We start from the raw sequence: 20,963 nt of genomic DNA, 5'->3' as shown, positions 1-20,963 counted from the left end.
ACTAAGGTACCTAAACAGAAGAAACCCCTCACACGTGACACCATTTTGGAAACTAGACCCCGCAAGGCTTCTATATAGGGGTATAGTGAGCATTTTGGACCCACAGGTACTTCACAGATTTTGATAACGTTACGTTGTTATATTGAAAATTTTAATAATTTTCTCAAAAATCTTGCTTTAGCATCAATTCTCTCACTTTTTCAAGAGGTAATTCCAAAAATTTGACCTCAACGTTTGTTACCCACTTTCTTATGAGTGCGGTGATACCTCACATGTGGTCTGAAACCTTTGTTTGGACAAATGGGAGGGGGCTTGGAACAGAAGGAGCAATATTTGAATTTTAGAAAGGAAATTTGGATGAAAAAGATAGAGGACACCATGTCGCATTTGGAGGTAGCTTTTTTTTTTTTTACAAGTGTAAAAGGAAAAAAAATCAGCATAAAATTTATTGTGAAATTTCTCCCGAGAATGCTGATACCTTATGTGTGATGGAAATCAACTGTTTGGGTGCACAGCAGGGCTCAGAAGGGAAGGAGCGCCATTTGACTGCACAATTGGCTGGAATCATTAGTGGACGCTATGTCGCATTTGGAAAGCCCCTAAGGTGCCTAAACAGTGGAGGGCCCCCACAAGTTACCCCATTCTGGAAACAAGAGACCTCAAGGCTTTTATCTAGGTGTATAGTGAGCATTTTGAATCCCCGCGTACTTCACAGAATTTGATAATTTGATAAACTTAGGTCGCCATATTAAAAATTTTCATTTTTTTCATAAAAATGTTGCTTTAGCATCAAATTTCTTACTTTTTCAAGAGGCAACAACAAAACGTGGACACCACAGGTTGTTATCGAATGTCTTATGAGCGCAGGGATACCCCACATGTGGCCAAAAACCTCTGTTTGGATAAATGGGAGGGCTTGGAATGGAAGGAGCACCATTTGAATTTTGGAAAAGTTGAAATAAATTGCGGGCACCATGTCACATTTGCAGGGCCCCTTTGGTACCTGTACAGCAGAAACCCCCCACAAGTGACCCTATTTTGGAAACTGCACACCTCAAGGATTTTATTCAGGAGTATAGTAAGCATTTTGAATCCACAGGTACTTCAGAAAAATGTTGCTATAGCAACAAATTTCTCACTGTTAGGCTATGTGGCCATGATCCAGTCGGTGTCTAGTACACAGTGCCAGCCTTCCTGCAGAGATGTGAGTGTTGTCCACGGGAGAACCCAGCTGCCCATGCCCACGATTTGGGTTCAGGCTGCTGTGGACTTTAGCTCTATTCTACCTGCAGAGAACACTCTTGTCTCCGCAGCATAAATTGACATGCTGAGGCTCAGGAAGCTGCACCACAGGTCGGTTTATGCTGCGGAGAAAAGAAGCACAGTGGGCATGGGATTTCTAAAAATCCTTCCACTGTGCTTCTACTGCACAACGCAGCATTATGGACGCAGGGAAAACACTCTGCGCCCAAAACGCTGAAAACCCTGATCGTGGGCACACAGCCTAAAATGCTACAATGGATGAATGGATAGATGTCAAACAAATATAACGTCCCACCCCCTGCATATTCTAAGCTGGCGCCTTTTAGTGCCTTTCATGTGGCACTAAAGGGTGCCTATCCTTGTATTTAGCCCCCCAAAAAAATAATAATTAAAATAAACGACGTGGGGTCCCCCCTATTTTTGATAGCCAGCTAGGGTAAAGCAGACAGCTGTAGCCTGCAAACCACAGCTGACAGCTTCACCTTGGCTGGTGATCAATTTGGAGGGCTCCCCAGGCTGTTTTTAAAAAAAAAACGTGGGTTCCCCCCAAAATTAGATCACCAGCCAAGGTGAAGCTGACAGCTGGGGTCTGGTATTCTCAGGGTGGGAAGAGCCATGGTTATTGGACTTTTCGGAGCCTAAAAATAGCAGGCCGCAGCCGCCCCAGAAGTGGCGCATCTATTAGATGTGCCAATCCTGGCGCTTCACCCCAACTCATCCCGTTGCCCTGGTGCGGTGGCAAACGGGGTAATAAATGGGGTTGATACCAGATGTGTAAAGTCACCTGGCATCAAGCCCAGCAGTTAGTGATGTCATGGCGTCTATCAGATACCCGACATAACTAATTGACAGTAATAAAAAAAAAAAAATGACAAAAAAAAATTATTTGAAAAAACACTCCCCAAAACATTCCCTATTTCAAGAATTTATTGTCTAAAAAAGTATCAAGAGTCAATGATATATCATACCATATACATATATATAAGGCTAGCAGGTCGCAAGATGCAAAATAAATAAGGTATACTCAAGTTGCAGACGCTCTGAGTGATGAAAAGAGCTGATAGACCCCACACATGAACCGTAAGTAATACTACTCCTCCTTTATAAATGAACCGGTCCTTTAGTACACGCTATTCCCCTGACAAAGCCGCAGTAGCGGCGATACGCGTGGGGTGATCTGTGTACCCACTCCCTTGTTCCTGCCTCAGCGCGGACGCTCTGCCTTATTGGACCCAGCGATCACGATTCCTTCCATCTCTCCCCTCCTCTATGGGGTGAGCTCTGACTGCTCTATTGCTGAGCGCTGTGTTCTCAGCACGTGCATGCTCAAATTCTTTTCCCACTTGGGAATTATTCATTTTGTTGTCTGGACCATCTTGGACCTTGGGGATTTTGTGAGTTCTCGCTTCCCCAATATTTTGATGCCGCTTTGGCCTTACATGAGGTTCTTTGTATTTTGCATTTTTGGGGTCTATCAGCTCTTTTCATCACTCAGAGCATCTGCAACTTGAGTATACCTTATTTATTTTGCATCTTGCGACCTGCTAGCCTTATATATATGTATATGGTAGGATATATCATTGACTCTTGATACTTTTTTAGACGGCTGGTGGCTTGCATCATAAACTCTAGCTGTGGCAGGACATTTACATTATCATTGTCTTTGTATACATTATTGCATTGTTGTGGGTACAAGATCTTGTCCTTGTCTATGTTTTAATTGTTTTTAGATTATATTAGTGTACTAATAAAGGTTTTTTTCATCTTTATTTTGGGTTGTGCGTTCATATGTAATGTCTGTTTTCTCCCCCTTATATTGCAGAGAATAAAGGGATAATTCAAGAGGAACAAAAGTCAGAAAAAAAAAAATAATAATGTAGGGGCGTTTTATATGACAATACAGCACAGATTAACTTAAAAATTTTTTTTAGAGTTTATGTCGGACAACTCCTTTAACTGGTTAACAAGAGCGGGTGGATCTCCGATCTACATGCATCAATTAACTGCAAGTCGGCTGATTACATCAGATGACATGTGAAGGAAAACATGCAGTCTCACCGTTCAAACCTACATTAACACTAGAACTACTGGACACGTGACACCTATATAGAAATACATAGTGCAAAGTAGTCAAAATGACTACCTCAGTAGTTCTAGTGTCAAAGGGTCAGACACGACCAATGATATACCGTTATGTCATAGGTCATGAAGGGGTTTAAGGAATTCATCTATGGGTATAGTATTTATAACATTTTAGTGGGAAAAATGTAATTTTTTTTATTAACTACAAATTTGTCAATTACACAAGGGTTAAAAGGTGAAACTATATGCCATAATTTATTAGTCAATTTCTCCCAAATATGGTAATGTCCTAGGGGTGAGTGCCCACGATCAGTTTTAGCTGTGTTTTGTAAGCATGTTTTGGCTGCATCCAAAACGCTGTATTGTAAAGTACAAGCAGTGAAAGGGATTTATAGAAATCCCATGCCCACTGTACATACAAAAGAATCAGTGTAAACTGACATGCGGTGCAGCTTTCCATGGTCAATGGGCCCTTCCCAGCCTAAAAATACCAGCCTGCAGCCGCCCAAGAAGTGATGGGGGTGTCTAACATCAAACCCAACTACCATTACCCATATTGCCATCGCACCAGGGCAATTGGGAACAGCGCCAAAATTGTCGGGTCTAATGTGATGCGCCACTTCTGAGGTCTGGGAAAAGCCTAATAACCATGGACTCTCCCAGGCTGATAATATCAGCACACAGCTGTCTGCTGTACTTTGGCTGGATATAAAAAATAAGGGCGACCCTGTTTCATTTATTTAAATTATTTATTTATTAGGTTAAACACCTTTTAGTGCCACATGAAAGACACTAAAGGGTACTTTACACACAACGATCTCGCTAACGATATATCGTCGGGGTCACGGTGTTTGTGACGCACATCCGGCGCCGTTAGCGATATCGTTGTGTGTGACTAAAAGGAGCGACGATCAACGATCTCAAAATCGTCCAAAAACGATGATCGTTGACACGTCGCTCCTATTCATAATATCGTTGGTGATGCATGCCGCTGCTTGTTCATCGTTCCTGCGGTATCACACATCACTATGTGTGACACCGCAGGAACGACAAACATCTCCTTACCTGCGTCCACCGGCAATGAGGAAGGAAGGAGGTGGGCGGCATGTTCCGGCCGCTCATCTCCGCCCCTCCTCTGCTATTGGGCGGCCTCTTAGTGACGCCGCTGTGACGCCGAACGAACCTCCCCCTTAAAGGAGAGATTGTTCAATGTCTCCAGCGATGTCGCTAAGCAGGTATGTGCGTGTGACGCTGCCGTAGCGATATTGTTCGCTACGGCAGCGATCACCCTCATGACGAAACAGCGATGTGGGCGGGTGCTATCATGCACTATAGCTAGCGATGTCGCAGCGTGTAAAGCACCGTTAAAAGGTGGAAGTGTATAGTATGTAGGGAGTTGGCAAATTATATATCTGCAGGATATCTATTTACACTATCTATTTCTATCATCTATCCAGCTATAGCTTTATATTTTTTATTTTTTGTGCATCTGTATATATGGGTTTTGATGTATTGGGATGTTGAACTCTTTGCTTTAATCAACTTCCTGTTTGTTCTGCGGCCTGTGTTTCAATCATCTTTATTGATACCTGATATATTTTGTTTAGATGCGCTTATGCTGAGTAAATTCATTACAAACACATGCATTTTTTTAAATGACATGCAAGATGAATTGACATGCTGCGGCTTGCAAAAACGCACCGCAGGTGAGTTTATGCGGCGTAAAAACAAAGCACAGAGAACATGAGAATTCTATTTATCCCATCCACTTTGCTTGTACTGTAAAATGCAGTGTTTTTGACACAGCAAAAACATGCAGTGTCAAAAAAGCAAGTACAATTGTGCTCAAACGTTTACATACCACAGTAGATTTTTTGCTTAGTTTGCCTTTTTTCTGAGAATATGAATGGTAACACAAAATCTTTTTTCCACTCATGGTTAGTGGTTGGGTGAAACCATTTATTGTCAAACTACTGTGTTTTCTCTTTTTAAATCATAATGACAACCAAAAACATCCATATGATCCTGATCAAAAGTTCACATACAAAAGTTCTTAATACCAAAGTATTACCCCCTCTAGTATCAATGGCAACTTGAAGTCTTTTGTGGTAGTTGTGGATGAGGCTCTTTATTTTCTCACATGGTAAAGCTGCCCGCCCATTCTTCTTGCCAAAAAAGCCTCCAGTTACTGCAAATTCTTGGGCATTCTTGCATGAACTACGTGCTTGAGTGCTCCCCAGAGTGGCTCAATGATATTTAGGTCAGGATACTAAGATGGCCACTGCAGAACCTTCACTTTGTTCTTCTGTAACCAATGACAGGTCGACTTGGCCTTGTGTTTTTGATCATTGTCATGTTGGAACGTCCAAGTACATCCCATGCGCAGCTTCCGGACTGATGAGTGCAAATTTGCCTCCAGTATTTGCTCATAACGTCGGGATTCATCTTCTCTTCAACTTTGACCATGTTTCCTGCGCCTTTGTAGCTCACACATCCCTACATAATCAGCAATCCACCTCCGTGCTTTACAGTAGGAATGGTGTTCCTTTCATCATAGGCCTTGCTGACACCTCTCCAAATGTAACGTTTATGGCTGTGGCTATAAAGTTAAATTTTGATCTCATCACTTCAAATTACCTTGTTCCAGAAGTTTGGAGGCTTGTCTCTGTGCTGTTTGGTGTATTTGGAGGCGAGATACTTTGTGGCATTTGCGCAGTAATGACTTTCTTCTGGTGACTTGACCATGTAGCTCATTTTTCTTCAAGTGCCTTGTTATTGTGCATCTTGAAACAGTCACAGCGCTAGTTTTCAGTGAGTCCTGTATTTCAGATCTTGTTATTTGTGGGTTTTTCTTTGCATCTCGAACAATTTTCCTGCTAGTTGTGGCCGAAATTTTTGTTGGTCTACCTGATCATGGTTTGGTTTTTACAAAGCCCCTGATTTTCCATTTGTTAATCGGAACACTGTTGACTGGCATTATCAATTCCTTGGATATCTTTTTGTATCCCTTTCCTGTTTTGTACAGTTCAACTATCTTTTCCCGTAGATCAGTTGACAATTCTTTTGCTTTTCCCATGACTCACAATCCAGAAACATCAGTAGCTGGATGAAAGATGCAAGAGTCTGTCTGGATCCAAGAAACACACTCAGATTTTATGCACACACACTGATTACAATCAAACAGGTCACAGGTGAGGATGTTATCTTTATTAGCTATTCAAACCCATTTGTGTCAACTTCTGTGCATGTTATCAGGCCAAAATCACCAGGGTATGTGAACTTTTCATCAGGGTCATTTGGATGTTTTTGGTTGTCATTATTATGTAAAAAGAGAAAACACAGGAGTTTAACAATAAATGGGTTCACCCAACCACTAACCATAAAGGGCGCTTTACACGCTACAATAAATCTTACGATGTGTCGGCGGGGTCACGTCGTAAGTGACGCACATCCGGCATCGTAAGTATGATTGTAGCGTGTAAAACCTCCGTGCATTTGCGATTAAACGAAAATTCGTTCATCGCATGCACGTCATTCATTTCTCAAAGATTGAACGTGTGGTTGTGCAATGTTCCCGAGGCAGCACACATCGCAGTGTGTGACACCCCGGGAACATTGAACGACAGCTTACCGCCGTCCACGGCTCCCGCCGACAATGCAGAAGGAAGGAGGTGGGCGGGATGTTTACGTCCCGCTCATCTCCGCCCCTCCGCTTCTATTGGCCGGCTGCCGTGTGATGTCGCTGTGACGCCGAACATCCCTCCTACTCCAGGAAGTGGATGTTCGCCGCCCACAGTGAGGTCGTATTGACGGGTAAGTACGTGTGACAGCTTTTAATAGATTGTGCGACACGGTCAAAAAATTGAACGTGCCGCACATACGATGGGGGCGGGTCACATCGCTTACGATATCGTATGCGAAATTGAAAGGTGTAAAGCAGGCTTTAGTGGAAAAATAAGATTTTGTGTTATCATTCTATTCTCAGAAAAAAAGGCCAAGAAAGCAAAAAATCTGCCTGGGTATGTAAACTTTTGAGCACAACTGTAACATTATCATGGGCACGGCCCCTTAAGGTACAAGAAGCGTCTGAAGTTACTGTGCCTCCCACCCACTACATTTGGATAAGAGGAGCTAAACCAGTAAAGTAACTGCTGCTGCCATTGCAGAGCGCAGCAATTGCGACAAGTAAATTATCTGGTTGCTGCGCTTTACACAGGTAATTATTAAGATGCCTTTTTTGAGAGTTCTGTCACTTTGATTAATGCCTTTACAGACTGCAGGAGTGATTGAGAAGACAAACACGTCCTGAATTCGTTACTGATGCTGCTTTCACACATCCGGTAGGTGCAGAGCCGGCCAGTCTGGCTCTAAAACCTATGCAACGGATGCGGCGAAAAAGCCGCATCCTTTGCATAAGTTTTTTAAATGCGGCTCGTCCGGTTTTTGCCGCTTGCGGCATGCTACGCAAGCCCATGCGGCCCAAACGGCACTAATTAAAGTCTATGCAGGAAAAACGCAACCGGCAGCAAAAAAAACAAACAGTTGCGTTTTTCCTGCAAAGTGCCGGATTGTGCCGCACAGGAAAAACCGGATGTGTGAAAGCAGCCTGATTCAGCTCCCCCTCTCCTCCCACAGGTCAGTCTTTTCCCACTGCTCTCTCGTTGCTCATCTCTCCTTGCATGTCTCCTGCTTTCCATCTCTATTCCCGTAACTAATCCATGAAGAGCTGAATAGTCAGTGGCTGCTTTTTCTTTTCAATTGCTGCTGCCTTTACAAATTATTACATTTATGATGAGTTTGTCAATTAGTTGCTGAACTTTGCACAGGCAGTGACAGATGACAAACTCATTACACTTAGAAGTTTATCATTCCTGTGTCTATACAGTGAGCAACAACTAGATGATAAACTCATCACAACTGCTGTGCTCTGCACTGCCAGTGATGGTAGTCTAATCAGTAAAGGGGCATTTAAGGACAAATATTTATTATCGGATTATCTCAAGGGATTAATGCCAATTTTCTGTACTGGGAGGATCAATAGCAACATCTCTAGCATCCTTTGGAAATGTTAAAATGTAGATAAGATAGACACTTTTTTATTTTCTTCTGATAATTCACACTTCTGGTTGGTGAGCATCTCATCTACAGTAAACATAAGTACTGGATATGAGAATATAGACAAAGGAAAAAAATAATTAATTGTTACTATGCCCAAGGCTTGAAACCTTCTTGCCTTTTATCAATGTGCTATTATTAAACAGCCTCCAATTACACATATTTATTCTTTGTAATGTAATTACTAGGATATCTTTTAACTCCTGAGAATGTAACTACAGTGCCTTGCGAAAGTATTCGGCCCCCTTGAATTTTTCAACCTTTTCCCACATTTCAGGCTTCAAACAAAGATAAAAAATGTAATGTTTTGGTGAAGAATCAACAACAAGTGGGACACAATTGTGAAGGGGAATTATATTTATTGCTTATTTTAAACTTTATTAAAAAATAAATAACTGTAAAGTGGGACGTGCAATATTATTCATCCCCTTTACTTTTAGTGAAGCTAACTCACTGAGGATCTCTGAATGATCCAATGTAGTCCTAAATGACTGATGATGATAAATATAAGCCCCCTGTGTGTAATGAAGTCTCCATATAATTGCACCTGCTCTCTGATAGTCTCAGTGTTCTGTATAATGCACAGACAGCATCATGAAGACCAAGGAACATAACAGGCAGGTCCGTGATACTGTTGTGGAGAAGTTTAAAGCTGAATTTGGTTACAAAAAGATCTCCAAAACTTTAAACATCCCAAGGAGCACTGTGCAAGTGATCATATTGAAATGGAAGGAGTATCATACCACTGCAAATCTACCAAGACCCGGCCGTCCATCATAAATTTCATCTCAAACAAGGAGAAGACTGATCAGAGATGCAGCCAAGAGGCCCATGATCACTCTGGATGAACTGCAGAGATCTACAGCTGAGGTGGGAGAGTCTGTCCACAGGACAACAATCAGTCGTACACTGCACAAATCAGGCCTTTATGGAAGAGTGGCAAGGAGAAAGCCATTTCTCAAAGATATCCATAAAAAGTGTAGTTTAAAGTTTGCCACAAGCCACCTGGGAGACACACCAAACATGTGGAAGAAGGTGCTCTGGTCAGATGAAACAAAATCGAACTTTTTGGGCACAATGCCAAACGATATGTTTGGCATAAAAGCAACACAGCTCATCACCCTGAACACACCATCCCCACTGTCAAACATGGTGGTGGCAGCATCATGGTTTGGGCCTGCTTTTCTTCAGCAGGGATAGGGAAGATGGTTAAAATTGATGGGAAGTTGGATGGAGCCAAATACAGGACCATTCTTGAAGAAAACCTATTGGAGTCTGCAAAAGACCTGAGACTGGGACGGAGATTTGTCTTTCAACAAGACAATGATCCCAAACATAAAGTAAAATCTACAATGGAATGGTTCACAAATAAACGTATCCAGGTGTTAGAATGGCCAAGTCAAAGTCCAGACCTGAATCCAATCGAGAATCTGTGGAAAGAGCTGAAAACTGCTGTTCATAAACACTCTCCATCCAACCTCAGCTCGAGCTGTTTGCAAAGGAAGAATGGGCAAGAATTTCAGTCTCTCGATGTACAAAACTGATAGAGACATTCCCCAAGCGACTTGCAGCTGTAATCGCAGCAAAAGGTTGGGCTACAAAGTATTAACTTAAAGGGGCCGAATAATATTGCACCCCCCAATTTTCAGTTATTTATTTTTTTAAAAAGTTTAAAATAAGCAATAAATTTCGTTCAACTTCACAATTGTGTCCCAATTGTTGCTGATTCTTCACCATAACATTAAAATTTTTATCTTTATGCTTGAAGCCTGAAATGTGGGAAAAGGTTGAAAAATTCAAGGGGGCCGAATACTTTTGCAAGGTACTGTATATAGATTACTAACTAAATACTTTTATATTTGATGGCCGTAAATATATACATACATAAAACTTTTTACAAAGCAAACTGAAGTGCAAAGTCTCCATACGTCCTCTATCAGCCAGAATGGCAAGGAATGAGACAAAGAAAAGGAAGGGTTCAGAATTAATTCCAGGTTGTAGAGATTATGAGAGTAAGCAGGCTTCTTCTTAATCAGGCCAATTAGAATTACTCACAATGTCGTAGACTCATGGGCCTGTTACCACATGTTCTGCAGTAGAAATGTGCAAAGAGTGAACACGCTGCAGTTCCTACCGTACTTGCCAAATACTTATGAGACATTTAGGGCTAAGGTTAATAACAATGATGTGGGGTGAAGAAATGCACACCAATAAACAACCTTCAATAGTTTTCATTAAAGCCTGCTTTACATGTTACGATTTCGCATACGATATCGTATGCGATTTGCAACGCCCCCATCGTATGTGTGGCATGTTCAATTTGTTGAACGTGCCACACAAACGATTAACCCCCGTCACACATACTTACCCGTCCTTACGACCTCGATGTGGGCGGCGAACGTCCACTTCCTGGAGTGGGAGGGACGTTCGGCGTCACACCGACGTCACGCGGCAGCCGGCCAATAGAAGCGGAGGGGCGGAGATGAGCGGGACGTAAACATCCAGCCCACCTCTTTCCTTCCACATTGCCGGCTGGAGCCGCAGGACGCAGGTAAGATCTGTTCAATGTTCCCGGGGTGTCACACACTGCGATGTGTGCTGCCTCAGGAACATTGAACAACCCGACGTGCAATTCGTCAGGATTCAACGACATGTATGCGATGAACGTTTTAACGTTCAATCGCAATCGCACGTAGCTGTCACACACTGCAATGTACCTTACGATGCCGGATGTGCGTCACTTACGACGTGGCCCCGCCGACACATCGTATATTGTAGCGTGTAAAGCGGGCTTAAGTCTATAATCTACCAAGAACAGGAATGGGAACTACGGAATTTTTGCTTTTGCCAATTATACAGACATGAGTGGGCTCTGAAAAACTGCTTCCTTTACTTGCACTACTCACAAGTACTGATGTGGTGTGGGGGGCTGCACACATACCCTGTAAAACAACTCTACAGTCATTTCAACCTGTGCATTGCTGTTTTTGGAAAAATGAAGACCTTTCTTTAGTGTGCTCACAGACATCCTTTTTAATGTGGCATGGCCGAGGTGCGACTAGAGGGTCAGCAAGCGAGAGTCCCCTATTACGTACATAAATAGTTAATTTCATATGATTTTTAGTTGGTACTTTTATACATTCCGTACAACCAAGATACTTATATTTACCTCTCACATTCATCAACACTGAATCTTTAGGTAAAATAAGCTGCAAGTGCACTAAGGACAGGCTGACAGCACTAGCCAGGCTTCTGCTGCCCAGGCTGCACTTGCAGCATCATTTATATAAAAATTAACAAAGTTGACATTTTTAAGCGATGGAAAATCCATCTGTGGCCAGGAGGCTAAGCATGGTCCTATCTTATAGAACCAGGTATTTTGATTACCTCAAAGCATCTGACAGGTCCCTTTTAACAAACTTACCGGTAAGTATATGGTCCAATTTCATCTACCACAGGCTTCTCTCCAGCTAGTACTTCCAGTGGGTTAGTTACATTAAAAAAATAGAATTGCATGTAGATTGGAGGAGGGGGGTTGACCCAATCATTGAAGACCTCTGTCCCGTTCTTTAACACTGTAGCCTGGAATAAGATTTACAGAATTACCAGACATGTCATAAATGTAATTAAAATGTTAGATGCAATAGCAATACAAGGGAAACTTGTGAAATAAGGATAAAGTGCAAAATCTTATTCTTGATATATGGCTTTCAGGGATATTCTAGGAAATGGCTTTTATAGCAACTTTCCTAATTAAATTGGTTTGCAAAGCCAATTTACCCCCCATCATTGTGTGAAGTAGAATAAATCCTGTATACTCCCCTACCTATCCCTCACTACTCCGTCCACTATCCGGTATAACCAACAGTCTTTATGTCTCCTCATCTCACAAGGATGAGCATGCAACTGCTGCAGCCAATCACAGGGTGAACTACCCCTTTAATGCTATTACTTATTGACTGCTAACAAGGCAGAACAAGTAAGACTGAAGAACCAACATCTTATAAGGCTAAAAGTGGTTACGCTTTAGAAAAATTGGAATGGTTAGGCCGGGGCCACACAGGCACTAATGCGATGCTCGTATGACACGGCTCGCGCTGGCAATACAGAAGGAGCCGAGTGTCATGCGAGCGTCCCTGCAGTTGAGGTCCGACCGTGCGAGCGGACCTCAGCTGCGGGGGGCGGGCCGGCTCTCAGGAGGGGCGGGCCAGCGCTGCGAAGGGGCGGGCTGGCACAGAGGAGGTGAGGGAGGGATTTATCTCCCTCTCTCCTCTGTAGCCGGCTATTACCATTCTCGCTCTGCACGCGTGGTACAACGGTGTACCGCGAGTGCAGTGCGATTTTTTTCTCGCCCCATACACTTGAATGGGTGCGAGAGAAAGAGTCTCACATTACAGTGGCAGCATGCTGCGATTGTTTTCTCGGTCCGATTGGGGCTGAGAAAATAATCGCTCATGTGCGCTGACACACAGGCTAGAATTGGTCCGAGTGGAATGCGATGTTTTATCGCACTCCACTCGCACAGAGTTTCTCGCCGTGTGGCTTAGGCATTAGTCTAAACTTAGCTACAGTTATATCTGCAGACTGTTACAAGGGTCTGTCAGTGGTCGCCTGGCAGCTCTTAAATGGCTACCACAGAACGATTAGCACAAGCCACTCTGTTTACCAGATTCTAGGGGTTGGATTGGTCTCCACCATTTAACCAGTATACAGGGATCTGGACTAAGGCTACTTTCACACATCCGTTTTTTGCTCTGCGGCACAATACGGCGCTCTGCAGAAAAACCGCAACCGTTTTTTTTTCCGCCGGTTGCGTTTTTTTTTTGCATAGACTTACATTAGTGTCGTATTGTGCCGCATGGCCTTGCGTTCGGTCCGGTTTTTGCCGCATGCGGCAGATTTAGCCGATGCCGCGGCCGGATGGAACGTTGCCTGCAACGTTTTTTGCTCCGGCAAAAAACTGCATCGCGCCGCATCCGGCCTCTGCGGCGCATTTTTCAATGCATGCCTATGGACGCCGGATGCGGCGCGATGCGTAAAAAACGCATCCGGCCGCCGCATGCGGTTTCTTTCACTGCGCATGCTCAGTAGCGTGCCGCAACCGGAAAAAAACGGACGGGCCGCATGTAAAAACTTATGCAAAGGATGCGGTGTTTTCGCCGCATCCGTTGCATAGGTTTCACAGCCGGATTGAGCCGCAGTGCTCAAACTGGATGTGTGAAAGTAGCCTTACACAGAGGTCCATGGGTTCGGGCCACAGAGTCAGCTGCTGGCCGATGGTGCAGGCTAGCAGGAGTGGTTAGGTAGCAGGGTCAGATAATGAGGACAGTACAGTTACAAAATCAGTAGGCAAAAGAATAGTCAGGAGACAGGTTGCAGTCAGGCAAAGAGAATACAAACAAGAAAAGCAGGAGCTAAAACCACAGGTACTGGAGCAGGGTACATAGAGTATACTTGTCAGCCCCCAGCAGTAAAGCCTGGAGCTGATTACTCCAGCTGGATGGCACACCTACCCATACTGCCGGACTAGAAAGATCTATATGAGGTTATATAGTACTGCAACTGACTCAGGCTATGTGCGCACTTTGCTTTTTACCTGCTTTTTTGCTGCTTTTTCAACTGCAGCGTTTAATGCCAAAATGGTTGTGTTCTGCTTTTCAAGCAAAGTCTATGGGAATTTGGGTTTCTTGTCCGCACTATGCAGTTCAAACTGCAGCTTTTTTGTTGCAGAACTTTGGTCAAAAACTCAGCTTTGCAGGGCAAAACCCAAATGGCAAACACAATTGTCATGTTTTTGTTTTTGCCATTTGGGTTTTGCACTGCAAAGCTGAGTTTTTGACCAAAGTTCTGCAACAAAAAGGCTGCAGTTTGAACTGCATAGTGCGGACAAGAAACCCAAATTCCCATAGACTTTGCTTGAAAAGCAGAACACAACCATTTTGGCATTAAACGCTGCAGTTGAAAAAGCAGCAAAAAAGCAGGTAAAAAGCAAAGTGCGCACATAGCCTCACAGACCTACGTTTAGAAAGATGTCTTCAGGTTGCTAAGGCTACATGCGCACGCTGCTTCTTTTTCGTGTTCACAAACTGCAGCCAAAACTGCAGCCAAAACTGCACCTTGTCAGAGAGAGCCTGGAAATGTCACAAAAAATGTAGGTGCTTTTTTGGTGCGTTTTTGCTGCTTTTTTGGTGCGTTTTTGGCTGCAGTTTTGTCAACAATTGTTTCATGTATTTTTCAGTTCGAACAAGCCCATAAAGCTTGTTGAATTGAAAAAAAAAAAATTAGAAATAAATAAATAATTAAAAAAAACTGGCGTGCGGTATTTTAATGCCAGCCAGATAAAGCCATACGGCTGAAGGCTGGTATTCTCAGGATGGGGAGCTCCACGTTATGGGGAGCCCCCCAGCCTAACAATATCAGCCAGCAGTCGCCCAGAATGGCCGCATCCATTAGATGCGGCTGTTCTGGGACAGTACCCGGCTCTTCCCGATTTGCCCATAGCTGCCAATAAGTCCTAGATTAATCATGTCAGGCGTCTCCCCGAGATTCCTTCCATGATTAATCTGTAAATTACAGTAAATAAACACCCACCTGAAAAAATCCTTTATTAGAAATAAAAAACACTAACAAATTCCCTTGTTCTCCCATTTAATAAGCCCCAAAAAGCCCTCTATGTCCGGCGTAATCCAGGATGGTCCAGCGTCGCTTCCAGCTCTGCTGCATGGAGGTGACCGGAGAAGCAGCAGACACCGCCGCTCCTGTCACCTCCACGCAGCAACTGAAGACAGCCGCGCGATCAGCTGAGCTGTCACTGAGGTTACCCGCGGCCACCGCTGAATTCAGCGGTGGCCGCGAGTAACCTCAGTGACAGCTCAGCTGATCGCGCTACTGCGTGGAGCTGACAGGAGCGTGGAGGACGGGACTTTCAGCGGCGGCGGTGGCAGCGAGAGGGGTCCATCATCTCCCCTGTGCGTGCACGCTGGGGACAGCGGTACGTCGGGGAACACGTGGAGGACGGGACTATCAGCGGCGGCAGCGAGAGGGAGATGGACATTGGCAGCTGAAAACATTGATTTTTCCCTCTCGCTGCCGCCGCTGATAGTCCCGTCCTCCACATCATCTCCCCTGTGCGTGCACGCTGGGGACAGCGGTACTTCGGGGAACACGTGAAGGACGGGACTATCAGCGGCGGAAGGGAGAGGGAAAAATCAATGTTTTCGGCTGCCAATGTCCATCCCCCTCTCCCTGCCGCCGCTGATAGTCCCGTCCTCCACATCATCTCCCCTGGGGACAGCGGTACTTCGGGGAACACGTGGAGGACGGGACGGGACCACATGCCTGTTACCTCACTTCCTGACAAATCACCTGCGTTTTTGGTACCAAAAACGCAGGTAAAAGGCAGGTAAAATGCACCACTTTTGATTAGCATGCATTTTTCCTGCGTTTTTGATGCCCTCATTGATTTAAATGGGTGACAGATGTTGACAAAAACGCAGGAAGAATGAACATGCTGCATTTTTTTTGTCACAAACGTTTGACAAAAAAAACGCTGACAAATAAACTGCAATGTGCGCATGACAAATCTGACTTCTCATAGACTTTGCTGGGAAGTCAAATGTCAGAAAGTTCTGCTGACAAAACTGCAGCCAAAAAACTGCATCTTTTTGTGTTCAGAAACTGCAGCCAAAACTGCAGCCAAAACTGTACCTTGTCAGAGAGAGCCTGGAAATGTCACAAAAAACGCATGTAATTATAGATGCGGTTTTGGTGAGTTTTTCACACCCTGCGTTTTTGCTGCGTTTTTGTGACAAATGTTGTCAAAAACGCAGGAAGAATGAACATGCTGCATTTTATTTGTCACAAACCTTTGACAAATAAAACGCTGACAAATAAACTGCACCGTGTGCATGACAAATCTGACTTCTCATAGACTTTGCTGGGAAGTCAAATGTCAGAAAGTTCTGACAACAGAACTGCAGCCAAAAAAGCAGGAAAAAAAGCAGCGTGCGCATGTAGCCTTAGGGTATGTGCGCACTAGGCGTTTTTTTCACGCTGCGTTTTTATGTGCGTTTTTGTCTAAAAAACGCACCCGCGGCTAAAAAAACGTGGCAAAAACGCATGCGTTTTTGCCGCGATTTGGTGCGTTTTTTGCTGCGTTTTTGCTCACTGCGTTTTTAATCAGTGCACAATGCCATTAAAGATTGTTGATGAAAAAAAAAGGTCTGATGTCATTTCTTTCTTCAAAATGTTCATTGTATGCAGGAGACCAGACAGCTGCAGAACTAGTGTATGCAGGAGAGCAGACAGCAGCTGCAGAACTACAAGTCTCAGCATCCTCCATTCACTAGTGTATGCAAGAGAGCAGACAGCAGCTGCAGAACTACAAGTCTCAGCATCCTCCATTCACTAGTGTATGCAGGAGAGCAGACAGCAGCTGCAGAACTACAAGTCTCAGCATCCTCCATTCACTAGTGTATGCAGGAGAGCAGACAGCAGCTGCAGAACTACAAGGCTCAGCATCCTCCTTCCAGGACTGTATGCAGTTTTTTGCCCAAAAAGAAAAAAAAAATGACATGGGCTTCGCCATATTTTTGTATGCTAGCCGGGTACAGCAGGCAGGTACGGGCTGCCCCCAACCCCCAGCTGCCTATTTGTACCCGGCTGGGAACCAAAAATATAGAGAAGCCCTTTTTTTTAATTATTTCATGAAATAATTAAAAAAAAAAAAATGACGTGGGCTTCGCCTAATTTTTGAGTCCAGCCGGGTACAACTAGGCAGCTGGGGATTGGAATCCACAGTGCAGGGTGCCCATGCTTTCTGGGCACCCCCACTGCGAATTGCAGTCCGCAGCCACCCCAGAAAATGGCGCTTTCATAGAAGCGCCATCTTCTGGCGCTGTATCCAACTCTTCCAGCTGCCCTGAAGCCGGGTGGCTAGCCGGGTAATAATGGAGTTAGGGCTAGCTGTATATTATCAGCTGGCCCTAAGCCCGAAATTCATGGTGTCACGCCAATATTAGACATGGCCACCATGAATTTCTAGTACAGATAAAAAAAAACCACAACACACAGAAAAATATTTTTATTAGAAATAAAACACAACACAATTAGTGACTCCATCTTTATTGAAATAAAGAACCCCCCTCCGCAGTAATCCTGGGTTAGGGTCCCGCGCCGTCCAATCAGGATCCAATATCATCTGATCGGTTTGCTGGAAGGCATACCGATCAGATGATCTGTCAGGTTCAAGGATGTGAATCACATCACACATCAGCTGATTGTATAAAAGCCGATTATACAATCAGCTGATGCATCAGTAGAAAAAAAAAAAAAATAATAATACTCACTTATGTGCTGTGCTGATTACCGGCAGCTCCTGGAGCGATCGATTGGACAGGAGTCTGATCCCGTCCGATCGCTGCAAGAGCTGCCGGTAATCAGCTGATGAAGTCCCCTGACGGCAGGATCAGCTGATAGCCGGCCGGGCGCCCGCGTCACCGCGATCAGCTGATGCGTCAGGTGACTGCATCAGGTGATCCACCGCCAGGTCCTGCAAGCAAGGTCCTGCCCCGGGGAGACTGCACACAGCCAGAGCGGCGGGACCGGGAGGAGCTGGGAGCGGGCATGGCACCGGGACCCTGCGGACAGGTGAGTATATATGACATTTTTTTTCTTTCTACTGTTCACTTTGATTTTCGCCGCTGCCTCCACCTCCCGCCCAGACATGGCGCCGCACGGAGCTGACATGCACAGGACGGGAGGTGGAGGCAGCGGTGACGGTACCGGGAGGATTCACGCTTCTGTGTTTACCAACAGAAGGAATCCTCTTCCTGTACACGTCACTGTAGTACCCACCCCTTGCGTTTATAGCTGCGTTTTTAGTCATAGAAACGCGGCTATATGCATTTTTCATTGCGTTTTTAACATCTCATTGAATTCAATGGGTGAAAAACGCATGTAGCCGGCCTTGTGCGCACTAGGCGTTTTTGCCGCGTTTTTAGCGGCGTTTTTTACCGCGTTTTTGTGCTGAAAACGCAGTGACATTGCTTCCCCAGCAATGTCAATGGGTTTTCATAAGTGCTGTCCGCACACAGCGTTTTTTTTTAGCTGCGTTTTTGTGGTGACCACAAAAACGCAGCATGTCAATTATTTCTGCGTTTTTCACTGCGTTTTTCACCCATTGAATTCAATGAGATGTTAAAAACGCAATGAAAAATGCATATAGCCGCGTTTCTATGACTAAAAACGCAGCTATAAACGCAAGGGGTGGGTACTACAGTGACGTGTACAGGAAGAGGATTCCTTCTGTTGGTAAACACAGAAGCGTGAATCCTCCCGGTACCGTCACCGCTGCCTCCACCTCCCGTCCTGTGCATGTCAGCTCCGTGCGGCGCCATGTCTGGGCGGGAGGTGGAGGCAGCGGCGAAAATCAAAGTGAACAGTAGAAAAAAAAAAATGTCATATATACTCACCTGTCCGCAGGGTCCCGGTGCCATGCCCGCTCCCAGCTCCTCCCGGTCCCGCCGCTCTGGCTGTGTGCAGTCTCCCCGGGGCAGGACCTTGCTTGCAGGACCTGGCGGTGGATCACCTGATGCAGTCACCTGACGCATCAGCTGATCGCGGTGACGCGGGCGCCCGGCCGGCTATCAGCTGATCCTGCCGTCAGGGGACTTCATCAGCTGATTACCGGCAGCTCTTGCAGCGATCGGACGGGATCAGACTCCTGTCCAATCGATCGCTCCAGGAGCTGCCGGTAATCAGCACAGCACATAAGTGAGTATTATTATTTTTTTTTTTTTTCTACTGATGCATCAGCTGATTGTATAATCGGCTTTTATACAATCAGCTGATGTGTGATGTGATTCACATCCTTGAACCTGACAGATCATCTGATCGGTATGCCTTCCAGCAAACCGATCAGATGATATTGGATCCTGATTGGACGGCGCGGGACCCTAACCCAGGATTACTGCGGAGGGGGGTTCTTTATTTCAATAAAGATGGAGTCACTAATTGTGTTGTGTTTTATTTCTAATAAAAATATTTTTCTGTGTGTTGTGGTTTTTTTTTATCTGTACTAGAAATTCATGGTGGCCATGTCTAATATTGGCGTGACACCATGAATTTCGGGCTTAGGGCCAGCTGATAATATACAGCTAGCCCTAACTCCATTATTACCTAGCTAGCCACCCGTCTTCAGGGCAGCTGGAAGAGTTGGATACAGCGCCAGAAGATGGCGCTTCTATGAAAGCGCCATTTTCTGGGGTGGCTGCGGACTGCAATTCGCAGTGGGGGTGCCCAGAAAGCATGGGCACCCTGCACTGTGGATTCCAATCCCCAGCTGCCTAGTTGTACCCGGCTGGACTCAAAAATTAGGCGAAGCCCACGTCATTTTTTTTTTTTTAATTATTTCATGAAATAATTAAAAAAAAGGGCTTCTCTATATTTTTGGTTCCCAGCCGGGTACAAATAGGCAGCTGGGGGTTGGGGGCAGCCCGTACCTGCCTGCTGTACCCGGCTAGCATACAAAAATATGGCGAAGCCCATGTCATTTTTTTTTTCTTTTTGGGCAAAAAACTGCATACAGTCCTGGAAGGAGGATGCTGAGCCTTGTAGTTCTGCAGCTTCTGTCTGCTCTCCTGCATACACTAGTGAATGGAGGATGCTGAGACTTGTAGTTCTGCAGCTGCTGTCTGCTCTCCTGCATACACTAGTGAATGGAGGATGCTGAGACTTGTAGTTCTGCAGCTGCTGTCTGCTCTCCTGCATACACTAGTGAATGGAGGATGCTGAGACTTGTAGTTCTGCAGCTGCTGTCTGCTCTCCTGCATACACTAGTGAATGGAGGATGCTGAGACTTGTAGTTCTGCAGCTGCTGTCTGCTCTCCTGCATACACTAGTGAATGGAGGATGCTGAGACTTGTAGTTCTGCAGCTGCTGTCTGCTCTCCTGCATACACTAGTGAATGGAGGATGCTGAGACTTGTAGTTCTGCAGCTGCTGTCTGCTTTCCTGCATACACTAGTGAATGGAGGATGCTGAGACTTGTAGTTCTGCAGCTGCTGTCTGCTCTCCTGCATACACTAGTGAATGGAGGATGCTGAGACTTGTAGTTCTGCAGCTTCTGTCTGCTCTCCTGCATACACTAGTGAATGGAGGATGCTGAGACTTGTAGTTCTGCAGCTGCTGTCTGCTCTCCTGCATACACTAGTGAATGGAGGATGCTGAGACTTGTAGTTCTGCAGCTGCTGTCTGCTCTCCTGCATACACTAGTGAATGGAGGATGCTGAGACTTGTAGTTCTGCAGCTGCTGTCTGCTCTCCTGCATACACTAGTGAATGGAGGATGCTGAGACTTGTAGTTCTGCAGCTGCTGTCTGCTCTCCTGCATACACTAGTGAATGGAGGATGCTGAGACTTGTAGTTCTGCAGCTGCTGTCTGCTCTCCTGCATACACTAGTGAATGGAGGATGCTGAGACTTGTAGTTCTGCAGCTGCTGTCTGC

At 45.0% G+C, this 20,963-nt stretch overlaps 1 protein-coding gene across 1 annotated transcript in view; it reads right to left on the bottom strand.

Moving 5' to 3' along the window:
* SCARB2 (scavenger receptor class B member 2) overlaps positions 1 to 20,963 on the bottom strand; it is a 108,230-nt gene that overhangs the window by 66,638 nt on the left and 20,629 nt on the right. The window contains exon 2 of the mRNA XM_075351660.1: positions 11,885 to 12,042. Within this exon, the coding sequence (XP_075207775.1) occupies positions 11,885 to 12,042 (158 nt within the window). The remainder of the gene's footprint in view (positions 1 to 11,884; positions 12,043 to 20,963) is intronic.

The sequence above is a fragment of the Anomaloglossus baeobatrachus genome, chromosome 1 (genome assembly GCF_048569485.1).
Source record: "Anomaloglossus baeobatrachus isolate aAnoBae1 chromosome 1, aAnoBae1.hap1, whole genome shotgun sequence".
NCBI lineage: Eukaryota > Metazoa > Chordata > Amphibia > Anura > Aromobatidae > Anomaloglossus > Anomaloglossus baeobatrachus.
This window is presented reverse-complemented; position numbering and strand designations above follow the sequence as displayed.